Consider the following 25,935-nt stretch of genomic DNA (forward strand, 5'->3'; position numbering starts at 1 on the left):
CTAAAGCAGAGCTCACCCAGATGCATCTCTTTATGCATGATGGGGATAATAATACCAGGCCTGTTCAACTTCAGCCCCCCAGCTGTTTTTGGACTACAACTCCCATAATCCCCAGCCACAGTGGCCAATAGTCAGGGATTGTGGGACTTCTGCAGGAGGGCTGAAGTTGAGCAGATCTGATAATACTGACCAACCTTGTTGGGCTATTATATGGCTTACTGAACAAATGTAGTCATTTGAATATTCAACAAGCAGTATCTAACTTTTAGTTTTTCATTTTTGATAGTTCTAATGTATTGGCTCATTTCACACGTACACTTTAACTGCAGTTAAAGCTGCCAGAGTCTGTAACTGTAGTATGCTCAAACACACAAAACTGCTGTTAAGAGTCTAAAGTTAACTCCAGTTTGCCCTGACAAAAACGACTTGTAACATGAGGTTACTCTTAAGTTTGCCACCAAGAACCGTGGTTTTGCCACCAAACTGTTGTGCCCAAAGGCAAACTCTGCCCTAACCACAGTTAAGCACTTATCTCTAACAGCAATCATAGAGGCAGCATCCTAGAACCACCCAGGAATGTGCCCGCAGTACAGATACTGCAGCCTTCTCCAGCCGGCCCTTAGAGAACACATTCTGTCATCAACCTTCTCCCCTCTGTCACCAGTTCTGCCCGGCAACCGTGACACCTGCTTGCAGTTTTAAAGAGACACGGCCCTCCCTCTACTCCTTGCCGAAAATAGGGATGGGGTGGCAAATGTTTCTTTGGGGCATGCTGTCATGCACGCACCCACACACAACCAGGGCCCTCTTATGGAGAGCCACAGTGGGAAAACACCCATGTCTCCCCTTCACTGTTTCTCACCCATTCTCATCAAAGTGGTCAATCATCATCATAAACTTTATTTGTTAGCTGCCCCATAACTGGGCGGCTGACTATACAACTTTAAAACACAAGATAAAAACACACCACTCAAAACATAGCAGACCCAAAAAAAGATGTGGGAGGGGATGCAAGATGCCATACATAATGTTTTAAAATACTTTTTAAATAAACCATATACCATCGGAGCAGAACATTAAAAAGTGGCCTGCATAATCACACAGTTCTTAACCTGGTGAAGCCGGGCAAACTTCGCTGGGGAGGCTTTCCCGTGAATGGGGTGCACATACTTTAAATGCCCTGAAAGATGCCATCTGCCCAAAGCCCTGGGACAGCACCCCAGGATTTCTCCTCCCGACCCCAGCCCGCTTTTTGTGTTCCCTAGATCTGTGTGTAAACAGAGAGGCAGTGAGAGAAATGGTTTCTGTTTTCACAGTTGGTCTGTTTCCCCCCTGAGAACACCATCAGCATTAAGAAGCCTGGCCATTGTCTCAAAGGCCAATCATTAATGCTGTAGGCGCCATGGATGGGGGTATTTGTACTAGGGAGTTCTGAAGTTCAGTGCAAGGGGTGGGGTGCTGAAGCCTTTTCGCACCAATGCAATGGGCCACAGACCTACAGATGGATGCAGCACTATGCCGTCCTTGGCCTGCCTACAAATCCCAAGATAGCTCAAGGGAAGTGAAAGATGAATCTGTCAGTGATGCTCTCCCCATCCGTCTTGGCCCTTATCTTTTGCGCTACAGCTGGCACATCCTTTGATGCAGCACATTGCACTATTGTCAAATGTTGCGAGCGGCTAACGCTTGTGCGGCCCTTGAGGCCACAAGATCTCCTTGTATCTGCACCTCTTTGCATGCCTCAATGTCTGTGCCCATTTCCCAGTCACACCTACACACATCCATGCTTGCCAGGTGTGCGAGGCGGCCTGCCCGAGGACATATACCCTCTCGAAAACACAGTCACTGACCATTGTTTTCTGGATACATGCTTTCCAAAGTTCAGCCAGTGACAATGCTCTACTATGAAATGCTCGCCTCAGTTTGGGGTGACAGGCTGGATGTGTGCCTGGGAACACATCGGACACATTTCACGCTATGGCAGACAGGAGGCTGAGGGCCAGTTAACTTTCAGCCCTCGGAGCCATGCAGGGCATGGGCAGAGTCTCCCCTCCATCTTCCTGCATTGCCAGCACCCACCAAGCCACAGCCACAGGCATCACTGCCACAGGGACATCCACAGGGCATGTCCTTTGTACCCCCTGGGAACATCCCCTCTGCTCACATTGTCCCAAGGGAGGTGCATGGTAGCAAGATGGCAGCAAGCTGGACTGAGCTATAAATCCACATCCACCTTGGGAGGGCCCGTGGGCCTAACAGCCACAGCAGCATAAAATCCTAGCTTCACCTGGCATCCCATGCAGCGCCTGGATGCTTCCTTACATATGCCCTCAGGAGGACAGTGTTCTGTGGAGAGGCCCAGTACAGCAGGATTGCGGGATTCACTGCACAAATCTTTTATGGGACAGACAAGATGCATCATATCTGAGGCCCTGCAATTGTGAGAGGGGGGATATGAAGATGAGACTGACATCAAGGAGGTCGGCCAGCAGTACCTGGGCTCCCTCAATTTGTTCCCAATGTACTCAAAAATGGTTGCTGGGAAGGGAACAGGGCTTAAAGATGATGTGCTGGGAACACCGCGTGCATACGAGTTAGTGGATGAAGCCAGCCTGGAGCTGATCCAACAAGAGTGGCACTGGTTGGAAGATGACACTGAACCTGACCAGGGAGCCCTTGACCTGGATGGCATAGATGAGTGCATGGTGGTGACATTCTTTTGTTCTCATGCCACTGTGTTGGTGGCTATCGTACTTGGGTGAGGGCATATTTCATTTATTTGTTTGTTTATTTGTTTATTATTAATTTATTCAATTTCTATAGCGCCCTTCCAGAATGGCTCAGGGCGGATAACAATTAAAACAAAACCATCAAAATCAATCAACACTTCAGGAAATTAAACAGAACAGTTTAAAACCCCTGATGTTTGCCCAATGTCTGGCTAAAGGGGAGCGTGATTGCAGGAAATTAATTTGGAGGGGCATGCAACCAAGAGAACAAGTTCTCTTGGACCAGCCACAAGAGTTGAGGGAGGGCGTTTCTGGCCGTGTGATAGTGCAGTGCATAATATTGTCACCTTCCCTCCCCCACCAGAAACACCCACAAGAGAGAACCTTGCCTGGCCAGTCATTCCACAGGAGGAACAGGCAGCCAAGCCTCTCCTGCCTGGTGATCCCTCAGAGGAGCCACCTCCCGCTAAGGCTAGTAAGCAACCTTGCGCTCATGGTGCGGCTTAGAAACCACCTGCAGTTCACCAAGGACCTGGTGGCTCAACACGCGGAGACCTCACAGGCAACCTGCAAGGTGCTTTGAGAGCTGGACATGAGGGAGGGTGAATGTGTGCAGTGGACAGGTGGGTACTTGAGGTGGTCATGAATAGGACTGTGGATGCCTATGAGAACACAGTCCCTTAGGTCTTTGCTGCAAAGGGGGAAACAGTGAGGGAAGTGGTGCATGCCCTAGAATGCAGCAACATGGCTGCAGAGCTGCACTTTGACAGATACACAGACCACCTGGAGCACATGTCTGCAGCCATCGAGTGGCTGTCCAACCAGCCACAAGCATTCCCTCCCCACACACACAGCCAATGTACCCCCCACAGGTTGTTCTACAAGGGTCCTACATGCCTGGCCATCCCCCACCACTAGGACTGGAGGTTTGATGGCCCACAGCAGGACCTAACAGCACATGCCTCCAGGTTCATCCAGAGGCACACCGAGAGAACAGCGGGTGGAGCGTCTGAGCTCGATGCCCCATACCCCACTCAGGTGTCCTGTCAAGGAAGTATAATCCAGACACAGCTCTGGAAGTCCTGTGCTTGCCACAGCCCACCTTTCTTCCACCCCCGCACATGGAGATACCAGTTCTTCTGCACTAGGCCAGCTTTACAGCTGCCTCTTGGCATGGGGGAAGGGCCTTCTGCAATGGTAGCCATGCCCCCTCCACGTAAGGCCCAAGAAAAGGTGAAATACAGGCAAAACACACCTCCTCAAACAAGGAGCCACACCTACAAGTCTCTTTCTGAATGGGGACAGGGTGAGGGGCAAAGGATGGGCATGCGGGGGTGTATAGCACCTGCCCGCAGTTCCCCATGAAAACAGAAACAAACTTGGCGGGGGGGGGAGCTCACAGATAACCTCATGTCTAGGCTGCCCAGACAAGGAGGTGGGAACAGCTGAGGAGGTGGGTGCAGGGGCCAACCTAGACCCCTGTAGCAGAGGGCGTGATCCAGGATGTCCAGGGCTCGGAGGAGGTGCAGACACAGGGGAACCCAGAAGGCCAGGACATAGGAGGCAGTGATAACTAACCTTACCTCTCAACTTGTTGAGTGCCTTGGCCAAAAGTTCACAAAGCATGGGAGTTGTCTATATAGCTTGCACTGAGAAGAAAACAAGAGTTCACCATTTTGCCTTGCCAGTTTAGTTTTGTTCTGCCCCCCAGCAGTCAAAGGCCAGAGTACCACACTAAAACTCCCACTTTTTTTACACCTTGAAAGGTTTTTCCTGCAGAGCATTCCAAGTTAAACTACACCTCAGTTACAACTCCTAAAAATCAGAAATGTTATTCTTGTTTGCACTTAGTGGTATGTTTTATTTATTTATTTATTTATTTATTTATTTATTTATTTATTTATTTGATTTATATACCGCCCTTCCGAAATGGCTCAGGGCGGTTTACAATTAAAACAGAAAACATTAAAAACAATTAAAACAGAGATACAAATATAAATACCAATTTAAAACAACTTAAAAAACAATTAAACTATCAAAACAATTAAAACCCCGAAAACCAGGTATTAAAACTGATTAAAAACCCTGAAAGGCCAGGCCAAACAGATAGGTTTTAAGGGCTCTCTTGAAGGACAGCAAAGAATCAAGATTACGAATTTCCGCTGGAAGTGCATTCCACAGTCCAGGAGCAGCTACAGAGAAGGACCGCCTCTGAGTCGTCACCAAACGAACCGGTGACAACTGGAGACGGACCTCCCCAGATGACCTTAACGTGCAGTGGGGATCATGTAAAAGAAGGCGCTCTCTAAGATATCTTGGACCCAAGCCGTTCAGGGCTTTAAAGGTAATAACCAGCACTTTGTATTTTGCCCAGAAACATATTAGCAGCCAGTGTAACTGTTTTAAAACAGGCATCATATGGTCTCTCTGGGTTGCCCCAGAGACCAATCTGGCTGCCGCATTCTGAACTAACTGAAGTTTCCGGACTACGTACAAAGGCAGCCCCACGTAGAGCGCATTGCAATAGTCAAGCTGGGAGGTTACCAGCTGATGCACCACTGTTTTGAGGTCATCCTCTTCGAGGAATGGGCGCAGCTGTCGAATCAGCCGGAGCTGATAGAAAGCACTCCTGGCCATGGCCTCCACCTGAGATACCAGGGTGAGGCCTGGGTCCAGGAGTACTCCCAAGCTATGCACCTGCTCCTTCTGGGGGAGTGTAACCCCATCCAGCACAGGGAGATCTCACTCACCCCTCAGATTCTGAGCCCCCACAATGAGCACCTCCGTCTTGCTTGGATTCAGCTTCCATTTGTTCTCCCTCATCCAGCCCATTACTGCCTGTAGGCAGGCATTTAGAGAATGAGTGCCATTTCCTGGGGATGAAAAGGAGAAGTAGATTTGGGTGTCATCAGCATACTGATAACAACCAGCACCAAACCTCCTGATGAACTCACCCAGCGGTTTCATGTAGATGTTAAAAAGCATTGGTGACAGAATGGAGCCCTGAGGGACTCCATATAACAGCTCCCGTTTTGAGGAGCAACTGTCACCAAGCTCCACCATCTGGAATCTGCCCGAGAGATAGGAACGGAACCACTGCAAAGCAGTGCCCCCTATCCCCAACTCCCCCAGGCGACCCAGAAGGATACCATGGTCGATGGTATCGAACGCCACCGAGAGATCCAGAAGAACCAGCAGAGTCACACTCCCTCTGTCGATTCCCCAGTAAAGGTCATCCATCAGGCCGACCAAGGCTGTCTCAACTCCATAGCCCGTTCTAAAGCCAGTTTGAAATGGGTCTAGATAATCAGCTTCCTCCAAGACTGCCTGGAGCTGGTCAGCCACCACCCTCTCAATCACCTTGCCCAACCAAGGGAGATTGGAGATTGGCCTGTAGCTGTCCATCGCTAAGGGGTCCAGGGAAGGCTTCTTTAAGAGTGGTCTAATCATTGCCTCCTTCAGGCAGGGGGGCACCCTACCCTCCCTCAGCGATGCATTTATGATATTAATTAGGCCATCTCCAACAATCTCCCTGCTAGATAGAAGCAGCCAAGTCGGGCAAGGATCCAGAGAACAGGTGGTAGGCCGCACCGCCCCAAGCAGCTTGTCCACATGCTCAGGAGTCACAGATTGAAACTGATCCAATCTAATACTGCAAGAAGGATTGCTGGACACCTCCTCCATAGACCTTGCAGAAATAGTGGAGTCCAAGTCAGCCCGAATACAGGAGATCTTATTCGCAAAAAACCCATTAAAGGCATCACAGCAGAGCAACCCCGGGGACTGATTGGAAGTAGAAGAAGGAGAAACCAAACTCCTCACAACCTGGGATAGCTCCGCCGAGCGTGAACCTGCAGCTGCAATGCGCTCAGACCAGAATCTCTTTTTCGCTGCGCGCACTGCCACCGCATAAGCCTTCAAATGGGTCATGTGCTGAATCCTGTCAGATTTGAACCGGGTTCTCCTCCACTTGCGCTCTAGTCGCCTACCCAACCGCTTCAGCCCCCGCAGCTCCTCAGTATACCAAGGGGCCCTTTTTGCAGCAGGTCGGAAGGGACGCTTAGGAGCAATCGTGTCTACTGCCCTGTTGAGTTCCCTGTTCCAGGTTCCCACCAGGGCATCGACAGAATCACCGGCTGCACCAACGTCAAAATCCTCCAAGGCCTTTTGAAATCCCACTGGGTCCAGCAGCCTTTTCGGACGGACCATCCTAATAGGTCCACCACCCCTGCAGTGGTGGATTGCGGCTGTGAGACCAACCTTAACCAGGTAGTGGTCCGTCCATGACAATGGGGAAACCACTGGATTCCCCACCCACGGAACACCCCCCTGATCCGAACAAAAGACCAAATCGAGTGCATGGCCGGCAACATGAGTCGGTTCAGAAACTAGTTGAGATAGGCCCATAGTTGTCATGGCCGCTATGAACTCCTGAGCCGCACCAGACAAGCCAGCCCCAAAGTGGATATTGAAGTCCCCCAGCACCAAAAGTCTAGGAGACTCCAACACCAACTCCGCGACCAGCTCCATCAGCTCAGTTAGGGAGTCAGTTGGGCAGCGGGGTGGACGGTACACCAACAGAATCCCCAATCTATCCCTAGTTCCCAGCCTCAAAAATATGCACTCAATATAAGTCGGCTGTCTCACAGGGGCCCTGGTAAGGGAAATGGTATTCTTATGGACCACAGCCACTCCACCCCCCGCCCACTTCATCTGGCCTGTTCCACTACAGAGTAACCTGGTGGGAGAAGCTGAGCCCACACTGGACCACTCGCCTCCCCCAACCAGGTATCCGTTATACATGCCAGGTCAGCTCCCTCATCCACGATCAGATCGTGGACAATTTCGGTCTTATTCTGAACTGATCTGGCATTGCAAAGGAGCAAGGCCAGATCCTGTGGGTCGTTGGAGCTGCTCCCCAAGGCCGAAGAGTTGACAGAACAGTTGGAAGTGGAAACAGTTATTAAATTACTGACTTCCCTTCCCCTGTAATGGCCAGCTGCTCTGCCAGCGCTAATTCTTCTATTCCCCACCACTAAAGTAATAGCTGCCCCTGAACTGCTAGGCACATCCCCAGCACCCCCCCCCCAAGAGAGCCCAAACACATGTCTGCAAAAGGTCTGGCCCAACCCAACCCCCCAGCCCTCAGTCCCACACCCAAAGGCAGGCCGCCTTTGGCGTCCGGCTTCGGCGGCTGCCTACAGGCGGCCTGACGGCCACGCCGGCTACGCCTATGGCGAGCCTCCTTGCTTTTGAGCCTGCAAGCCCCAGAAGCCACTCCTCACACAAGCAGCTCCCAGGACAGGCGGCAGGTGATGGAGCTTCAGCAATCTTCAGCAAGCTGGGAGGCTGGCAACCAGCCAGCTGGAACTTGGCAGCCAACAAGCAGGCTGCACTCCGTCTGAGCTGGAATGTCCACAGGAGGCATAGGGGCTAGATGGTAGGTCCCAGCAAGGTAGATGGAATAACCCTGCTCCCCTGTTACCTTCCCCAAAGACTATGTAGTCTTTTAAATCAAATTTATGTTCTTTGTTAAGAGTACTGTCCATTAACGTCTGTGTGCAGTGGCACTGGAGAACGCTGAGAGAGTGCTGGGGGATGGTCTGTGCGAAAAACACGGGCGAGAGGGAGTAAGTCGGTTCCTGTCAAAGCACCCACCACTAGGGTCATTTCTACAAACCTTAACTAGGGGAAGCATGGCTTGACCAGGTCCCTGGCCAGGCCCAGAGGTGGTTTGTGGAGATGGGGGTTGGTGTGTGGTGGGTTGGTGTGTGGTGGGTTGGTGTGTGGGTGGGTGCATTTCACTGCACTTCAGAGTACAAACACACAAACCCAAGGTGTTAAAGAAGCAGGTGGTTGGGAAAACAAAAAAGAAATGTGTCTGAGCAGGTGGTGAAATGGGATGCAGATAACAACTAGCACACCTGTATGGATGGCAGCTGCTAGTTGGTGTTGCTGAGGATAATTGGTTGGCTGTGAGAAAACCATCCCACAGTGCACCAAAAGCACGCACTTGAGCAGGCGGTGCAGGTGACGTGTACAACATGGAGGGTGGTAAAAGGAGGCAACCCTTAAGCAGGACATGATGCCCTGTCTTACACCCCCAAAGCCCCCACAATGCCTCCTCTATCTACATGACGAGAGACCTCACAAGATGGTCATGCCTGTGCCACCCCACGCCATAACACCACATCCAGATCGTTCTGTGCGAGCACCAAGAAAAAATTCTTTATGTGCAGTCACTGGGTCCTCTGCAACAGCTCAGGTTTGTGGGACAAACAGTCATGGCTGCCTTCACCACCATGCAGACAGCCCTTGGTATGGAGGAGGACGTGATGGAGAGAGCTGTGCAAAGGAGACGCCTCCTCCTGACACTTCAGACGTTGGGGTCTTCAGGTGTGTTCATGGCCCATGTGGAGGTGGCAAGGTTTCTCTATTTCTCCACAAGATGCAAGCATCTGCTAACACGCTCCAGGGTGGCTTTAAAGGCCAGGCTTTTAGACAGCTGAGTGCCCTCACCAATGCCATGCATGCCCTGGATGAAGAATTGTCCGAGTGAAGGAGGAGGTTGGAGCTGCCAAGGCATGACATCACCTGGAGGTCCATGGAGAAAGCGAACGAGTGGGAGGATGCCAGCTTCCGTTCCAGCTTCAGGACCTCCAATGCGACCTTCGACTACCTGGGGGGAGAGATGGCACCCTATTTTGTCTGATAGGACTGAAGGAGAAACTTATAGCCCTTCAGCTGATGCAGGGGTGCCTGAGGGGGCAGAGCCCGGCTGTCGGTTCCCAAGAGATGGCCAAGGCAGGTCCGGCTGATGTCTCAGAGCAGGCACGGCAGTCTGAGGCAGCAGAGACAGGGACTGATGAACCAGAGGATGATCTGTGCAGGCAACCCCCATTGATTCCACAGCAGAGACGGGTCACAAGATGGCAGGCACAGCTGGAATCAATCAGGAGAAGTAAGCATCTCTTGCAGAGGGCTGATAAGCCTTGAATCCTTGCCAGCTGAGAGTTATCAGCTTGGACTATAAAGCATATCTAGAGCTTGCAGTTAGCTGCTGGAAGGCAATGTGTGGAATCCCTAGTGTTGACAGCTTTCAACCTGAGCCAAAGAAAGAGAGAGAGAAATATTTCTGAGCCGTGTTTCGCTTCTTCAGCCCGGTTTGGTCTTTTGTGAATTATCATCCTAGACTTCCCTACCGGGTGACCAGATTGCTGACACCACCTGTGACCTTTAAGCTGCTTGCTCAAGCATTTCTTGCTAAGTTTGAGGGGACAGAGGAATTTTCCTTCATCAGTACACAGTCATGCAGTGGGCAATCTCTGTGAGGATGAGGGTGGCCATAGCCATCTACAAGGTGGCCTCCAACTCCACCTATCTGATCCTCAGCAACCTATTTGTGGTGGGCAGATCCATTGTTTGTGAAATTGTGAGTGAGGTGGTGAACCTGATTGTTGAGCTCTTCACGGACAACATGATCTGTGTGGGCAACACAAGGGAGGTGATGGCCGGGTTCAAGGTACTGGGTTTCCCCAGCGTGGTGGGCTGCATTGACAGGACTCACGTGGAAATGTTGGGGGGCCCCAGGCGGCAGGAGCAATACTATAGGTGGAAGCACTACAACACCATGATGTTGCAAGGTGTGGTGGACTCCACCAGGCATTTCATAGATGTCTACACAGGGATGTTGGGCAGGAGTTATGAAATGGCCACCTTGAGCTCCCCCCGGCCTCCAAGCTTGTCAGTGGCAGATGGGTGGACATCCCAGCCGTGGATGTGGTCAGAAACATGGTGAAGCTGATGATCTTTGGGGACCAGGGGTACAGCCTACAGGAACAGATGATCACCCCCTTCCATGCACCAAAGAATGCCTTGGAGTGGCACTTCAACCACTAGCCCAGCAGTGTCTGCATCATGGTTGAGCGGGCTTTTGGTAGGTTTAAGGCCTGCTGGTGCACCCTCTAAAGCAGGGATTCTCAACGTTGGGTCCTCAGATGTTTTTGGACCAACTCCCATAATCCCCAGTCCCAGTGGCCTTTGGTTGGGGATTATGGGAGTTGAAGTCCAAAAACATCTGAGGACCCAATGTTGAGAATCCCTGCTCTAAAGCTTGCTGGACGTGGAGGAGGACCTGGTGCCCAACATATTCATGGCCTGCTGCATACTGCACAACATCAGTAAGTCCCTAGGCAACATCCTGCTTTGAGGAGTCCAGTGTGCAGCCCAGGGATCCAGATGGCAGTGAGGGAGGTGGTGGAAGCCCCACCCCACTTGCGGCAGCATCACACTTACTTGCAGTGTGGAAAGTGCTTGCTGCCCTTTTGAACACTGACAGTTGCACATGTCAACTCCACACCCATGCAAGAGGGATGAATCGTCGATAGCAAACACCTGGTGCCCAGTCACCCAGCAGGAAGTCCTGCAAGCTTGTAGCCGTGTGTTAAAATACAGTTCAATCCTTCCCTTTACAAGCTCTGTTGTTCCTAGGTGGCATCAATGGTGGTGTGGGGTCTCCCCACCCTAATCTGGGTGATTTCTTCATGGGGATGTGTGGAATGGGTGGGTGGTGGCTCTGGGTGGCAGCGGTGTGCATTTTGGGGAGCAGTGTGGTGGGGTGTGGGAAACAAGTCCTCCTTGACAGCCCTCTCAGAGGCAGGTGTGCATTGGCACGTAATGACCCCATCCACAGGTAGGAGGAGATGAAAACTGCAGGGGTGTTTGGGGGGGGGTTTCCAACTGGGGAGGAGCAAAGGCCTGTTGGGCCTGCTGAATGTGCTCAGTGTGGGGCAATGTTCTATTTGCGGGGGGGGGGAGGGCTGTGCTGACCCAAGAAGGATCACTGGCTGCAGTGGTAAGCAATGAAGGAAGGGGCATAGGCAGACCCTTGAGGGTGCCATTTTGCAGGATGAACAATGGCTTTGAGGCAGAAGCACTTCACCACTCCCAGAAGAGCCCTCAAGGGGAGTCAGCACAAAACATGGAATGGGTGTGGGGGTGTCTTCTACTCAAATGCCATATCATGCCATCCCATCTCACACCACCTCCTGCCCTGCTGTGCCCTGAGGGGGATGTTTAAAATGAATGGCTACACTCAGCCCTGAGCAGCAAATTCACACATAAGCATCAGTGAAGATTTGTACACATGGCAGCAGTTTTCTTGGCCCCCAAGTCTATTTGGGGAAGCTCGCTTGTTGGGACAATGTCGCTGGGTGCATAGAGAGGAAGTGGTTAAGCTGTTAGCAATGCTAGGAGGCTGTCCGGAGAACCCACGAGAGCAGAGCAACGAGGGAATGCTGCTTACAATTTGTGTCCAATCGCAGCCGGACCTATGAGGTGGTGAATCTTTGCCCACAGTCTGGCCGCCGGGCTGGGCGGGATCGGCCTGTGAGGCTGAGTGGCAGGGAGGGTCTCCCCTATTCTAATTAGGCTAACGGTGATTAGCTGTATATCTGTGGCGTGGATCGTTAACTCCAATTACAATTCCAGTAACTGGAATTGTTACTCTAGTTAGTGTTAGTTGCGGCTGACGTGTGCATGTGAATCCAATGATTGTGTATTTGCTTATTGTTGAATGATTCTAAAAATTACTATGAGCCACCTTGGGGGTCCTTTTGGGGATATTTTGGTCAAAAGGCGGAATATATATGTCTAAAATAAATAAATAAATAAATGATAAGCACTAATCTTTTTAAAAACAAAGTATTATTGAGCACTAATTGCACACTTGCATTTAGTGTACTAGTGTAGCTAATATTGATGTCATTAATTGGCTTGAAACATTTTGTAGAGCATAAACTTGAGGAACTTGCTGAGAAAAGAGAACATTTGACAGCAGCTCTTGAAGCAACTGTGAAAGCTATCCAAAAAGCAGAGCGTTGCGCTTCACTAGTTCCTTCCATCTTACGACCTGCTGGTAAGGAGAGAATAAATGATCTTGAGCTTTTTTTAAAAAGGCACCTAATGCACATATTCCTGCAGTATTACTATTCCAATCATCACTTTAATCACCAAGGCTATCAGAGGGAGGAGGCAGCAGACAGGCAGCATTCCATCATGCCTGCATTGAGACATACTGAAATATCAGTCCTAAAGCAGCACTTTATATTACATTTTAATTGCTGTTTATACTGAATTGTAAATGCTGCCAGCTGCTTTGGGAACTAGGTTTCAGCTGAGAAGTGGGATAAACATGCAATAATATATAATACATAAATTAAATTAAAGTGAGTGAAGCTTGTAGCAGGGGTGTGCCAAAACCTTTAGGTCAGTAGTTCTCAAACTGTATTATCATGGTAGTTCACCTGGCAATGCTTACTAGGGATGTGCACAAACCCAGTTTGTTTGGTTCGAATCTGAATCAGACCAGGCAAGTTCGGTTTTGGCACCCCTAAACTTGGTGCCCAGTTTGGTTTGAATTTGAACCAGTTCGGGCCCGCTTCAAGGGTGCCAGACATGTAATGAGTAGGGGGGAAAGTCTGACTTATCACCACCACTGGGTTCAGCAGTCCTGGGGGGTGCTGCTGCAGGGAGGGGATTTCTGGCAGTTTCTCCCCCCACCAGCCTCCCCCGGTCTCCCAATGGCCATTTCAGACCATTTGGGGACAGTTTTGGCACTTTGAGAGTGTGCAGTGGCCATTTTGGAGGTCGCTGCACATACACGTGGGTCATTTGCATGGCCGCACATGCACATGGGTCATTTGCATTGTTAGAGAGCTAGGCTCTCTTAAAGTTAGTTTGCTAGATTCCCAGACGAATTACCTTTAGTTTCTTTGCCTTGTCTTATGATCTGGCCAGCGTAGTGTAGTGGTTAGAGTGCTGGACTAGTACCGGGAAGACCCGGGTTCAAATCCCCATTCAGCCATGATGCTTGCTGGGTGACTCTAGGCCAATCACTTCTCTTTCAGCCTAACCTACTTCACAGGGTTGACAGAACCCTTCACAGGGTTCACAGGGTTGTTGTGAGGAGAAACTTAAGTATGTAGTACACCACTCTGGGCTCTTTGGAGGAAGAGTGGGATATAAAATGTTAATCATCATCATCATCATCTGTAATGTTACCCCTGCTAATTTGGCAAAGAGGCAGCTTTTAACGTGGTGATTATCTTTATTTAGCAGGGGGACAGTAACAGGCCCTATCCACAGCACTTCCAGTTGGGGTGTGCATTTCGGAATTTTCTTGTTTCGATTCGGATCTGAATCAAAACGCCCCCGTTTTGTTTTGTACATGAATTTTATGAATCCGAATCACCCGTTACATTTTGTAGCCGATTTTTCCAAATCTGAATCGATTTGGATTTAAAAAGGGTCCCGGAGCAAAAAGTGTGTGTGTGTGTGGGGGGGGTGTTATTGCCCAATGGGTGGAATTATGAGAAGCTGTGAGCAACTAGCATTTGAAACTATTTTTCACGAGATGATTGTATAACATTTCTGTTTGCAGAAAGGGAATTATATGAACTCTCTGAAAAGGAGCAACTTTTATTGGAGAATTTGGGATCTAATTGGAAAGAACTACAAGAAGCTCAAGCTCTTGCAGCTATCCAGCCAGGCACTATTAGCAGTATGTATGCTGTGATTTCTCATATTATCAACTTCAGTCTTAAAAATTCAGACTGGGAAATAAGGCCCTTTTATCTGAATTAGATTAATGGTCACTCCTGAAGTGGTGATGGTCACGTAAGGTGCTCTTATAATATTATTTATTTTCTTATTTTTATGTTGATATTCATCAAAGATACCAGGGTTGTATACAACAAAATAAAATTGCAAAGACAAAAATAGAAAATAAAACAACAATAATTTATACAACAATAAAACAGCAAGTCAGAGCAATGGCGGTAAAATATCAAATAAAACAACAGCACTTAAAAGACACTAAAATCTCATGGCATCCAACCAATCTGGGAGGAGTTGAAAACATTAGAAGATTTGGGAGAACAAGAAAAGTCTTAATCTGGAACCTAAAGAATAACAAGGCAGGCCTTCCTAGGGAGAGAGCGCCACAAACTGCACCATAGCTGAAAAAGCCTTAGCCCTTGTTACCTGCCTAAGGTCTAAAGCTGGGGACACCTGCCTTCAGTAATCTGCACTGGCAGATTACTACTGGGTATGGGTAGGTTGATGTAGGAGTTAATGTTTCTTTAGGTACTTAGATCTCAAGCTGCATAGTGCTTTCCAGGCCAATACCAACTCAGAAACAGACTAGCAGCTAATAAAGCTCCTACAACACCAGCAAAATATCTTCCTAATGCAATCCCAGTTAGGATCCTAACTGGAGCATTCTGCATGAACTGAAGCTTCCAAACCGTCTTCAAGGTTATTTTCATGTACAATGCATTATAGTGGAGGTGAAAGTTAGCAGAGTATGGATTACTGTAACCACCAGACTGTCCAAGAGAGATCATCTTTGGCATACCAATGAAAGGTCTAGATCGGTTTGAATCTTATCTCCCTGGCCAGTGGAACTATCAAACCACAGAAACCCTTCTCATTGGGACTGAGTTTCAGTTTGTTAACCCTCATCCAGCCTATAGCCAAATGCAGACATCTTTTGTACACTTGTAGAAGATTTCTACATTATTACATACTTAGATATAATATGGTATACAATATCAGTGAAAGTCATTGTGCATTTTTGTACAATTATATTATATCTCAAAATGAAAGTTGAAGCCAGAAGACCTGGTTTTCTATGATATACTGTATCTGGATTTATCAGAATGTTTCTTGTTTAAAATAATGCTTTTATGACATTTGAACTCCATTGTCTAAAACAAAGCCAGATCATCTCCTCTTACACAGTCATACCAACAATGATTTTATAGGGCTGCTACATAGCCCAAATGTATAATAAAATATGTACATTGAAATGTATGTGAAAAGATACATTATTATTTCATAATGTATATTAAACTAGCCGACCCCGCACAGAGCATCTGTGCGCTCTGTGGGGCCGGCGGTTACCTCTCCCCCCCCCACTTTCTGCCCCAGTCTCCACTTCCAGGCCCAGCCACCTCTCTCCCCCCACACTTTCTCCCCCTACCCTGGGCTTTGCCTGCGCAGCTGGGCTGGGCCTGCCGCTGCCTCTGGCCTTTGCGGCCAGGCCTGCCACTGCTGCGGCGACCAATCCTCCTGGGTGCGCCTCAGCCAATCAGGCCTGTCTGCCACCCAGCCAATCAGCTGGGCCGCACATTCCAAGGCACACCCAGGAGAATTATATATATATAGATAATTTGAATAATCAATAAGCACTATAAATGCTAAGCAGAAATAGCAAGTATTTATGGCAAAATAGAGTCATTTGGGACAATAGTATGAACTTACTCCACCCGTGTGCAGTTAGAGATGATTTACTCCCCTCCTGGAATATCATTCCAGTTTTAATAATCACGTGGAGGGTGGTTTGCCTAAACGACATCCTCACATATGATGTAAATACTACCATCAAGTCTAAATACTACATATTTACTATGTAGTGTACTATTTAGATTGAATGTGAAGGAGCAGTTCATATGGACCACTGTTGTCATAATGTAGAATGTCCACTAGTGCGATTGTTCCATAGAGGCCTCATTCACATATAACATGGAACCGGAGTTGAAGGGGCCAGAGGTTCCACAAACGTTATGTCTGAATCCTTTCAACTGCAGTCCTGCACAGTGGTGTACCCAAGGTTTCAATTTTCTGCCTCCAATCTGAACCCTCAGGTTGTAGTGAGTTTCATCACCACAACCTGAAGTTTGGTGCAGGCTGCATTTCATCCAAATTTGGAACTGCAGTTGAGGGAGGAAGCTCCTCCCTCAGCTCTGGCTATGATTGGCTGTGCAAGCTATCCTTCATGGAAGACGGAAGCCTGCACAGCCTCTCTGACTGCAGAGAGGAATCTCTTCGTTACATCCGAATTCGGATAGGAGAGTAGAGAGAGCGGGGAGCCGAATGTGCAAATTCCACATTACATATGAATGTGGTCAGAGTTTGCTTGTTGTTTATTTTGTCTAGTTTAGGCTTGGTAAGAAGAGTACTATCTCATACCTGCCAACATGTCCCTATCTTCCCATTCTGGGAAAATAGGGACATGTTGGCAGGTATGCTGTCTTATCCTAAATCAGCCCTCTTTGTCTTTTGTGTTGTGTGCATGGTGAATAAAACGTGTTCTGTGGAAACTCACTTGCAGTCTTCTTTGCCAAGAAGTGATAACCACCCTACTTGATTATTAAAATCAGAATGGCATGTCAGGAGGGGTAGTGTGACATGCTTGTTTACATCCCTAATTGCATGTAAATGTGGCCTTCTGGGACTTACTGTCTCAACTAGCCCATTGACTACTAATTGCACTCTTATACTTAGCTTGGTTATTCAGCATGTATTAATATTTTGTTATGCATTGGCCTGAAATTATTTAACAGAGCATAAACTACAGGAATTAACTAAGCAGAGACAACGTTTGACTGCAGACCTAGAGGCAACTATGGCCGATATACAAATTGTACGTCGTGCTTCAGGAAGTGGTGCATATGTGAGACCCATTGGTATGTAAATAAATTAATGACCTTAATTTTTTTTAAAGCAACTAACGTGCCTGATTCTTCATTCCCAATCCCAATTGTCCTTTTAATCACCAAGGTCATCTAAGGGAGAGGAGGCAAATGTTTAGCACTCTTCAATTCTACCTTTTCTAATTCCACCTTTTCTAATTCCAGTTCTACAGCTTTTAAACTTTTTAGGGGGTGAAAAGCGGCATATAAATATTTGTAGTAAATTTTTTAAAAACTGCATTGAGCTCCAACAGAGCACCTTCCTCCCTTCAGCTCCTAAGTGCAATTCCTTCAGCCAAATAAAGGGAGAAGGCTGCAGACTGGTACCCTTCCACCACATCCAGATCTAGACATTTTGAAATTCTTGTCCCAAAGCAGAACTTTGTAAGATATTTTAATCTGTAATTATTTTGGATGTTAAATGCAGCCAGTTGCTTTGAGAGCAGCTGTAGTGTTCTAAGAACAAACTGCTTTGTTGGGAACAGTTTGTTGTGCTCTAAAAAAACTCTAACAATATACTGTTTGGGGCAGTTTGTTGTGCTCTAAACAATGATACAATTAATTAATTAGTTAAAGCAAATGACAATTGTGGCAGAGTTGTGCTAGACCCTTAGCCAGTACTTCTCAAACTTCAGCAGTTTTTTAGAACTTTATCATAATGAGATCATGATGAGAAAGTTCACTTGACATATAGTTTGCCTGATGGCTTTAAGAGGGGTTTGGATGACTTCATGGAGGAGAGGTCTATCAATGGCTACTAGTCGGAGGGCTGTGGGCCACCTCCAGCCTCAAGGGCAGGGTGCCTCTGAGTACCAGTTGCAGGGGAGTAATGGCAGGAGAGAGGGCACGCCCTCAACTCCTGTCTGTGGCTTCCAGAGGCATCTGGTGGGCCACTGTGTGAAACAGGATGCTGGACTAGATGGGCCTTGGGCCTGATCCAGCAGGGCTGTTCTTATGTTCTTATGTTCTTCCAGCTTATGGAAGCAGACTATCTGCAACGCCAGCAAAAGGATATTACTCTAATGACCTTCCAGCACTGATTATCAGTACAAGATGACACATGTATAGTCCAGGGGCATAGTGAGGGAAGAGTGGGCACTCATGTGTGTGTGTGCACCTCCCATTCCCCCCATATTTGCCTCCCAACTCCAGTTGGCCGAGGTCTCCCTTCTAGCTGGCCACCTGCCTGCCATCAGTGCTCCTGCCAACTGCCTCTTCTGCTGCCTGGTTCCCAGGCCCGCTCTCTTCTCATTGGCCCACCAGGAACCTGGATTTGGGAGCCGGGCAAGTGGTTGAAGGAGACAACTGGTGATGATAGTGGTGTGAGCCCCAGCCAGGGGGTAGGGGGAGTTCAGCAGCTCCTCCCAGATGCTTGGCAGCTCCTGGACACAGGGCACAACAGGTTATTTGAACCCTTCTGCCCTATTATAACTCCACCTCTGGTATAGTCTCTTTTTTTCTTAATGATTGGGGAGTGTGAAGATTGGCAGGATTTTTGCTGTGCTAATCCATTTGCTGAGAAGGGTGAAAGAGGAACTTGAGCCTTTCCTGGCAGATCTCTGTGTAACCCTAGGGGTCTTGTTTTTTTCAGACTTCTGCCTGTGTTTATCACATTGGATTTCTGTGGTATTGTCAGAGACTTAGGTTTCCAACTAGTAATGTGCACGGACCGATCCAGAGGCCATTCTACAGGCCTCCGAACCAGTCCGGACATAGGCGGTTCGGGGTTCGGCCGTCTGGGGTGGGGGTTCCTTTAAGGGTGGGGGGAGAGTGTCCTTACCCCTCCCGCTGCTTTCCCCTCTTTGCACACCTTTTTTAGTTAGCAATTGGGGTGGCAGGATTCCTCCCTGCCGCCCCCTTCCCCTGCTCGGTTGCAAAAGGCTTCAGGAAGCCTTTTACGCATGCGCACGTCATGTCTCCGCGACATGCACACGCAGCCACACACATGCATGTCGCACGCACGCTCAAAAGGCTTCCTGAAGCCTTTTGCAGCTGAGCAGGGGTAGGGGTGGCAGGGAGGAATCTTGCTGCCCCAATTGCTAACTAAAAATGGTGCATGGAGGGGGGAAAGCGGCGGGAGGGGTAAGTACACCCTCCCTCCGCCTTTAAAGGAACCCCCACCCCAGTGCCGGACCGCAGCTCCGTGGTTCTGTGCACATCACTACTAGTAACTTTACTAAATGAATTCCCAGACGGATTTCATTTAAGCTTTGTTGTGATCTATTGTGCATTCACATACATGGAATGATGTGCTTGCACATTAGCTTGCACATTAGCCAACTCCTCACGTGTTGCTCCATGTAAAGATCTGCTTTTACAGATAAAGAAGTTATCTGTCATTTTTAGTAAATTACTGTTTTTTAAATATCTTTCTTCATGTCATGCAAACCTGTGAGCAGTAAGGATATTTGAAATTGTATTTCAAGATGTGACTCCAAAACATCTCTCTTTTCAGTTAGAGAATTGTATGAACTATATGACAAGAAGCAGAATTTAATGGAACAATTGGAAACCATTGAGAGAGAGTTACAAGAAGCACAGACTCTTGCAGATACCCAGCCAGGCAGTGTTAGTGGTATGTGTGCTGTGATTTCTCATATTGATAATTAAAATCTTAAAATATTACTTAGAATTAACTTCCTTCTGTTTTATTTGATTTTATGGTCACTGCCAAGCCGCCTTTGTACGTCTGTAGTGAGTTGTCCATGCATTGGTGCTTATTAAGATCTGTATGGTATACCATGTTACGAAAGGCCACTGCTTACTTCTGTACAGTGATATTATAACTCAAAAGAAAAACTGGATATGCTAAATAGTCTGCCTTTGTAAAATATAGCTGAACTTATCAGAAGTAAGATACTTGTTTATAAAAATGTTTCATAACATTTCAGTTTGAATGTCTGAAATTAGAGTTCCCTCAGATGCATTTCTCCATGCAGGATCATGATAATAATAATGACCAACCTTATAGGACTCTTGTATGACCAGAGATGTGGGGTAGGAAACTTTCTGCAGAAATATTTCCCATACTTCATTTATTCATGGAAATTGTTCCATTTCTAAAATTTCTGTTTGGTTATTTGAAAAAAATTGATACGGGTTGGGGGAATGGATATGGTGGAGGTGGTTTTATGCCAAATCAGATCACAATCTATGTAGGGCATCAGGAAAATTAATTAAAAAAAATGTAAAAGAAAAAAAAGGAGTGCAGATTTTATGCATATGAAGGGGGAATTTTCATGGGAATATTTTCCAATCCAAAATTGTCTGGAAAACCCACATCTCTGTGTATGAATTACTGAGCTAATGTACCTTTCCCTCCACAGTGCCACCCTAGAATGCACCAGGGCAGGAAGCATGATCAAGATGTTGCATCCCTTTCCTGGGGCATTATGGGAACAAAAATAGTCCACAGAGTGCTGTCATCCCCCCACCACCCCGTAATGCACCAGGAAAAGGATGCAACATCATGACATTGCTTCCTCCCCTGATGCATTATAGATGATACAGTGGAAGGGAAAGTGATGTTTTGAAATTCAGCTGTTGTGGCTGATGGAAGGCATCCACTTTCTTCACAGAAGCTGGCTCTTTGCTTAAGGGTAAACTACACCCACACCCTCCAGTCCTTTCCAATATTATATATACATTTAGATATTGTATCGAATTAGCTCCCAATAGCAGAGAAATTTTTCTCTGGAATCATTTCTGGAATCATTTCAGTGCTAATCAGGCTTGCATTGCCTTGGACACCGTTATTGGTTTGATGTGATGCACAGTCCTAATAAATGCTAAGCAATTTTCCAGATGACATCGATTACTAATTGTACTAATCTGGATAGTGATCCCACAAGAGTCATAAACAATGGGTTTTGGGCCTGCACAGACCAACTTCAGGTAAAATTCGTTAGCTCCTCGAGTCGCCTCCAACCGCCTCCTGCACCTGCCCTGCAGTATCTTATAGCGGCAGTTAGGCATCCTCCTTTCAGTTTCTTTCTGACCACCTTAGCGATCACATCTTCAGATTTCTAAAGCTCCTCAGAAATAAACAATTAAACTTTAAAAAAAACCTTCAATGGCTTGGAAACGGAACGGACAACAACTGTTCTTGGCTTTATCCCACTGAATTTTGAAAATCAGAGATCAGAGTCATGGTATTGAGTGGTATCGCTCTCACCGGCACCAACTCCACAACAATCTCTGTCGATGCCATGCTCAATATCGACAGCCTCGATATTGAAGTCAAGGGGGCAAGTGCCGGAATCTCAACACCGATCTGCATCTCTCTCACCGACTACAAGACCACTACAGCTGACATTGACATTGAGACCACAACATTCAAGACCAGTTTCTTTGACATTGAAGGCCAGCTAACAGACATCAAAAGCCAGTGAATAGACATCGAAAGCAAGCGAGTAGACACCAGTCACCCTCAACACCTAACACGACACAATACACGACGTCGGAACTGAGGTGGAAATGAGTTTAGACCCTTCCTCAGCGCCTGACATCATAAAACTGTTGGAGTCTGGAGAAAGTACCCCATCAACCTCTACATTTAGAGGTTTCCTTAGCCACGGTCTGGACGTCGAGGACAAAGAGTTGGACCAATATTTTTCGATACCAAGTACACCTTCAGTATCGTATGCAAGTCTGTATAAGACAACCCCAGTATTGGGATTATTACCATATAGAGGTTGGGGAAATGCCTCCATAACCCTATCCCCAGAGGAATATTCTTTATTCAAGCAATGGCAAATGCAAAGAAGCCATTTGACACAGACAGACCACAACACACCAGACAAGCAAGATTTCAGAGACACAGTTGTACAGACGGTTGCACTACAAGAGCCAAGAAATAAGAACAGTCTCCATTCAAACACATTTCTCTCCCTTACCGGTCGTGGCTATACAATCTACACAGATGTCACAGGATATAGCTACTCAAACAATCCAAGTAAGAGACATCGAAAGGAGGGGCAACAGAAATCTGCCTGCATCTTTGACGGACAGTGTGACAGACACATGTGGGGCTGCGAGCCACCCAACTGAAGAACATCTGGACTCCTCAGACAAAGCAGAAAGCTATGCTACAGACTCCTCTGGAGGAGAGTCTGAGGAACATATCCCAGAGCCCAGCCAGAATGTATCGACAGCTCTGTCGGTATCGCTGACAGAAGAGATGAAATCCTATCATACACCCAATAATGGACTTATGTTGGTTGTACCTGTATGTCGAAGTGCAGAAGTTCCGCGTGATAACGCTGTAAAAAATCTTCCCACTTCTACACGAAGAAAGATGGATTGCAACACTGGATCTGAAGGACACATACTTTCACGTAGGCATACAGGAGAACCACAGAAAGTACCTGCGCTTTACAGTAGGCACAGAGATATACCAGTACAATGTGCTACCCTTCAGCCTGGCGACTGCCCCGAGGGTGTTCATGAAGTGTATGGCAGTAATCATAGCCTACCTTCGAATACAGGGCCTCTCCATCTTTCCATTTCTGGACGACTGGCTCATCACTGCAAAAACAAGGACACAGTTAACCTCCCACATACAGGTAGTGATATCGCTATTACACAACTTGGGAGTACAAATCAATTGGAAGAAGTCACATCTGCAACCCACCAAGCATCTACAATACATTGGCACAGTACTAGACATGGATGACCAAAAGGCATATTTACCTAAAGACAGGTACAAATGCATTCGGGAGATAGTGGAAGTATTCCAAACTACACCACTACAAAAAGCCAGAACAATTCAGGTACTCTTGGGCCTGATGGCTTCATGCACTTCCACAGTGCGCTATGCGCAGTGAGACTGAGACTGAGGAAACTGCAGATGTGGTACTTGGAAGAATTTCGTTGCAATATAGATCCTCAGAACAAACTCCTACTTCTATCAAGGAAAGTGTTAGCCTCTCTTCACTGGTGGGCCAGCAGCAGAAATCCCCAGAAGGGAATGCCATTCAAGTCTCTGGTGCCCACGCTGACAGTAACAATGGATGCCTCCATGCAAGGCTGGGGGACTCATCTGTCAGACCTAAGGGTACATGGCCTCTGGTCTGCTCCAGAAAGGCAGTTGCATACAAACTTCCTAGAACTACTAGCAGCCTTCAAGGCTCTACAATCATTCCAGGACATCATCACGAACCATGTGATCCAGGTTCAGATGGGCAATACCACCACAATTGCGTATGTAAACAACCAAGGAGGCACTGTGTTGAAACCACTGTGTCAACTCATTCTACAGATGTGGAATTGGTGCATCACACGGAATATTCATATGATGGCCATCCACATAAAAGGAGAAGACAACTTACTAGCAGATGCATTGAGCAGGAGTCATGTGATCCAATAGCACGAATGGGAACTTAATCACTTACTCTTGAAACAACTATTCGCCTCTTGGGGAACACCAATGGTCGACTTGTTTGCAATCGCCCAGAACAAGAAATGTGAGAAGTACTGCTCCAGGATGGGTCTGGGGAAATGGTCCAAGGGCGATGCATTCCAATTTCAATGTACTCAGAGTACATTTTACTTTTATCCTCCATATCCCCTACTGAACAGGGTGATAGCCAAGATACTGCAGGACAAAACCAGAGGAATTTTAATAACCCCCTGGTGGCCAAGACAGCCATGGTTCCCATAACTACTCAGACTGTCTGGCCAGGAGACTTCCACAGCAGCCAGACCAAATATCTCAAGAAAAAGGTCAACTGCTGCACCCGAACCTAGCCACACTGAATCTTACAGCATGGAGGATAGGTTACTGAGAATTTTTTTACTAAATAACAGAAAGAGATCCACCAGAAAAAAATATCGGTCCAAGTGGAAGAGATTTTGCACCTATGCAGAATCAAGACACTTTGTACCCAAAAACACAACACTAAAGGAGGTGTTGCTATACCTCGCATCCTTGAAATCAAAGGGACTCACATATGTCTCTATCAAAGTTCATATGGCAGCAATTTCAGCACACCACAGTGGATGGGATGGAAAAATGGTGTTCTCCTACCCTAGGAGCAAAGAATTCATGAAGGGTATCAGTAATTTGTACCCACTGGTAAGAAAGCCCATGGACAAGTGAAGCCTGTCTCTCGTACTTTCAACATTAACGGGAAAAACATTTGAACCAATGGCAACTGCTGCTATGAAAATGGTGGCATTAAAAACATTATGCCTGGTGGCAATAACAACTGCAAAACGTGTAAGCGAGCTTCTAGCGCTGCATATAGACAAACCATATACAAAGCTCTATCTAGACAAGGTAGTGATGCGCATGGATCCTGACTTCAGACCAAAGATAGACTTTCATTTGAATAATGATATAGTCCTACCAACCTTTTTCAGCAATCCATCCTCGCCTTTGGAGCATGCAATGCATCCTCTTGATGTGTGCAGAGCTATTCTGTTCTATTTAAAGAGGACACAAAAGATAAGGAAAACAAAACATCTATTCGTCTATGTAAGTGGCCAACAAAAGGGTCAGACACCATCACGCCAAAGGATATCACACTGGCTAGTGGAAGTCATAATGATGGCTTACGAACTAAAAAATGTGATCCCTCCAAGTTCAGAGAAGGCCCATTCAACGAGAGCATATGCAACATTGGCAGCACATTTGTCCGGTATAAGGTTCAAGGACATCTGCATGGCTGCTTCCTGGGCTTCAGACCAGGCATTTGTCAAGCATTATGCTTTACACCTTCTCTCTGCAGCAGCGGCTGAGTTTGGAAGAGCAGTGCTTAAAAGGGTGTTACAATAGCTTGCAGCTCCCACCTCCTCAGGGGAAGCTCGTAATTCACCCATTGTTTATGACCATTGTCGGATCACTATCCAGATAAACAGGTTGCTTACCTGTAACAGATGATCTGGTAGTGAACCCACGACATCCATAAAACCTGTCCAGCCATCCCCACTGCAGAGTGCAAGCAATACGTACTATACATGCAGAGATGCTTCAGAAATTAGCACCAGTCGGCCAACAAGAAACTGAAAGGAGGACACCTAACCGCCGTTATAAGATACTGCAGGGCACGTGGAGGAGGTGGTTGGAGGTGTCTCGAGGAGCTAATGAATTTTACCCGAAGCTGGTCTGCGCAGGCGCAGAACCTATTGTTTATGAATATCGTGGGATCACTACCAGATCATCTGTTACAGGTAAGCAACCTGTTTTTATATTTAGTGTTGCAGTTTCAGCAGATAGTAATACTTTATTAAGAAATGGCTTGATTCAGCAGATAGTAATATTTTGTTAAGAAATGGCTTGAAACTATTTTATAGAGCATAAACTACAGGAGCTTGTTGAGGAAAGACAACGTTTGAAAGCAGATATAGATGCAACTGTGAAAGATATACAAAAGGCACAGCATCATGTTTCAGAAAGTCCTATAATTATGCAATTTGGTGGTAAGCAGTGAAAAAGTTACCCTTGGCTTTAAAAACAGCTCTCTAACATTTATATTGCTTTAGTTTTACAGTTCATTGGGCCACAGGTTTTGCAACAGTTTGTGGGTGGAACAAGAGCTGTGTATTTATTCTTTATTTTTTATATTATATTTGTATACTCCCCAAAACATCCGTCCCTGGGCGGTTTTCAGTAACATAAACAAATTAAAACAGAAATTAAAACCTTAAAACAATTTAAAACCACAAGTCTA

General features: G+C 47.0%; 1 protein-coding gene across 7 annotated transcripts in view; it reads left to right on the forward strand.

Moving 5' to 3' along the window:
* The window catches only part of CCDC7 (coiled-coil domain containing 7), a 457,188-nt gene that overhangs the window by 302,677 nt on the left and 128,576 nt on the right, over positions 1–25,935 (forward strand). For 6 of the 7 annotated variants that reach the window (XR_008309433.1, XM_053259060.1, XM_053259062.1 and 3 more), the window contains 5 exons: positions 12,520–12,645; positions 14,170–14,289; positions 17,135–17,257; positions 19,719–19,838; positions 25,559–25,684. Coding sequence is in view for 6 of the 7 variants with exons in the window: in XM_053259060.1 (XP_053115035.1) it covers positions 12,520–12,645; positions 14,170–14,289; positions 17,135–17,257; positions 19,719–19,838; positions 25,559–25,684 (615 nt within the window). In the remaining variant the exon portion in view is untranslated. The remainder of the gene's footprint in view (positions 1–12,519; positions 12,646–14,169; positions 14,290–17,134; positions 17,258–19,718; positions 19,839–25,558; positions 25,685–25,935) is intronic. The other variant, XM_053259065.1, reaches the window with a different exon arrangement.

This window comes from Hemicordylus capensis, chromosome 6 (genome assembly GCF_027244095.1).
Source record: "Hemicordylus capensis ecotype Gifberg chromosome 6, rHemCap1.1.pri, whole genome shotgun sequence".
In the NCBI taxonomy this organism is placed as follows: Eukaryota; Metazoa; Chordata; class Lepidosauria; order Squamata; family Cordylidae; genus Hemicordylus; species Hemicordylus capensis.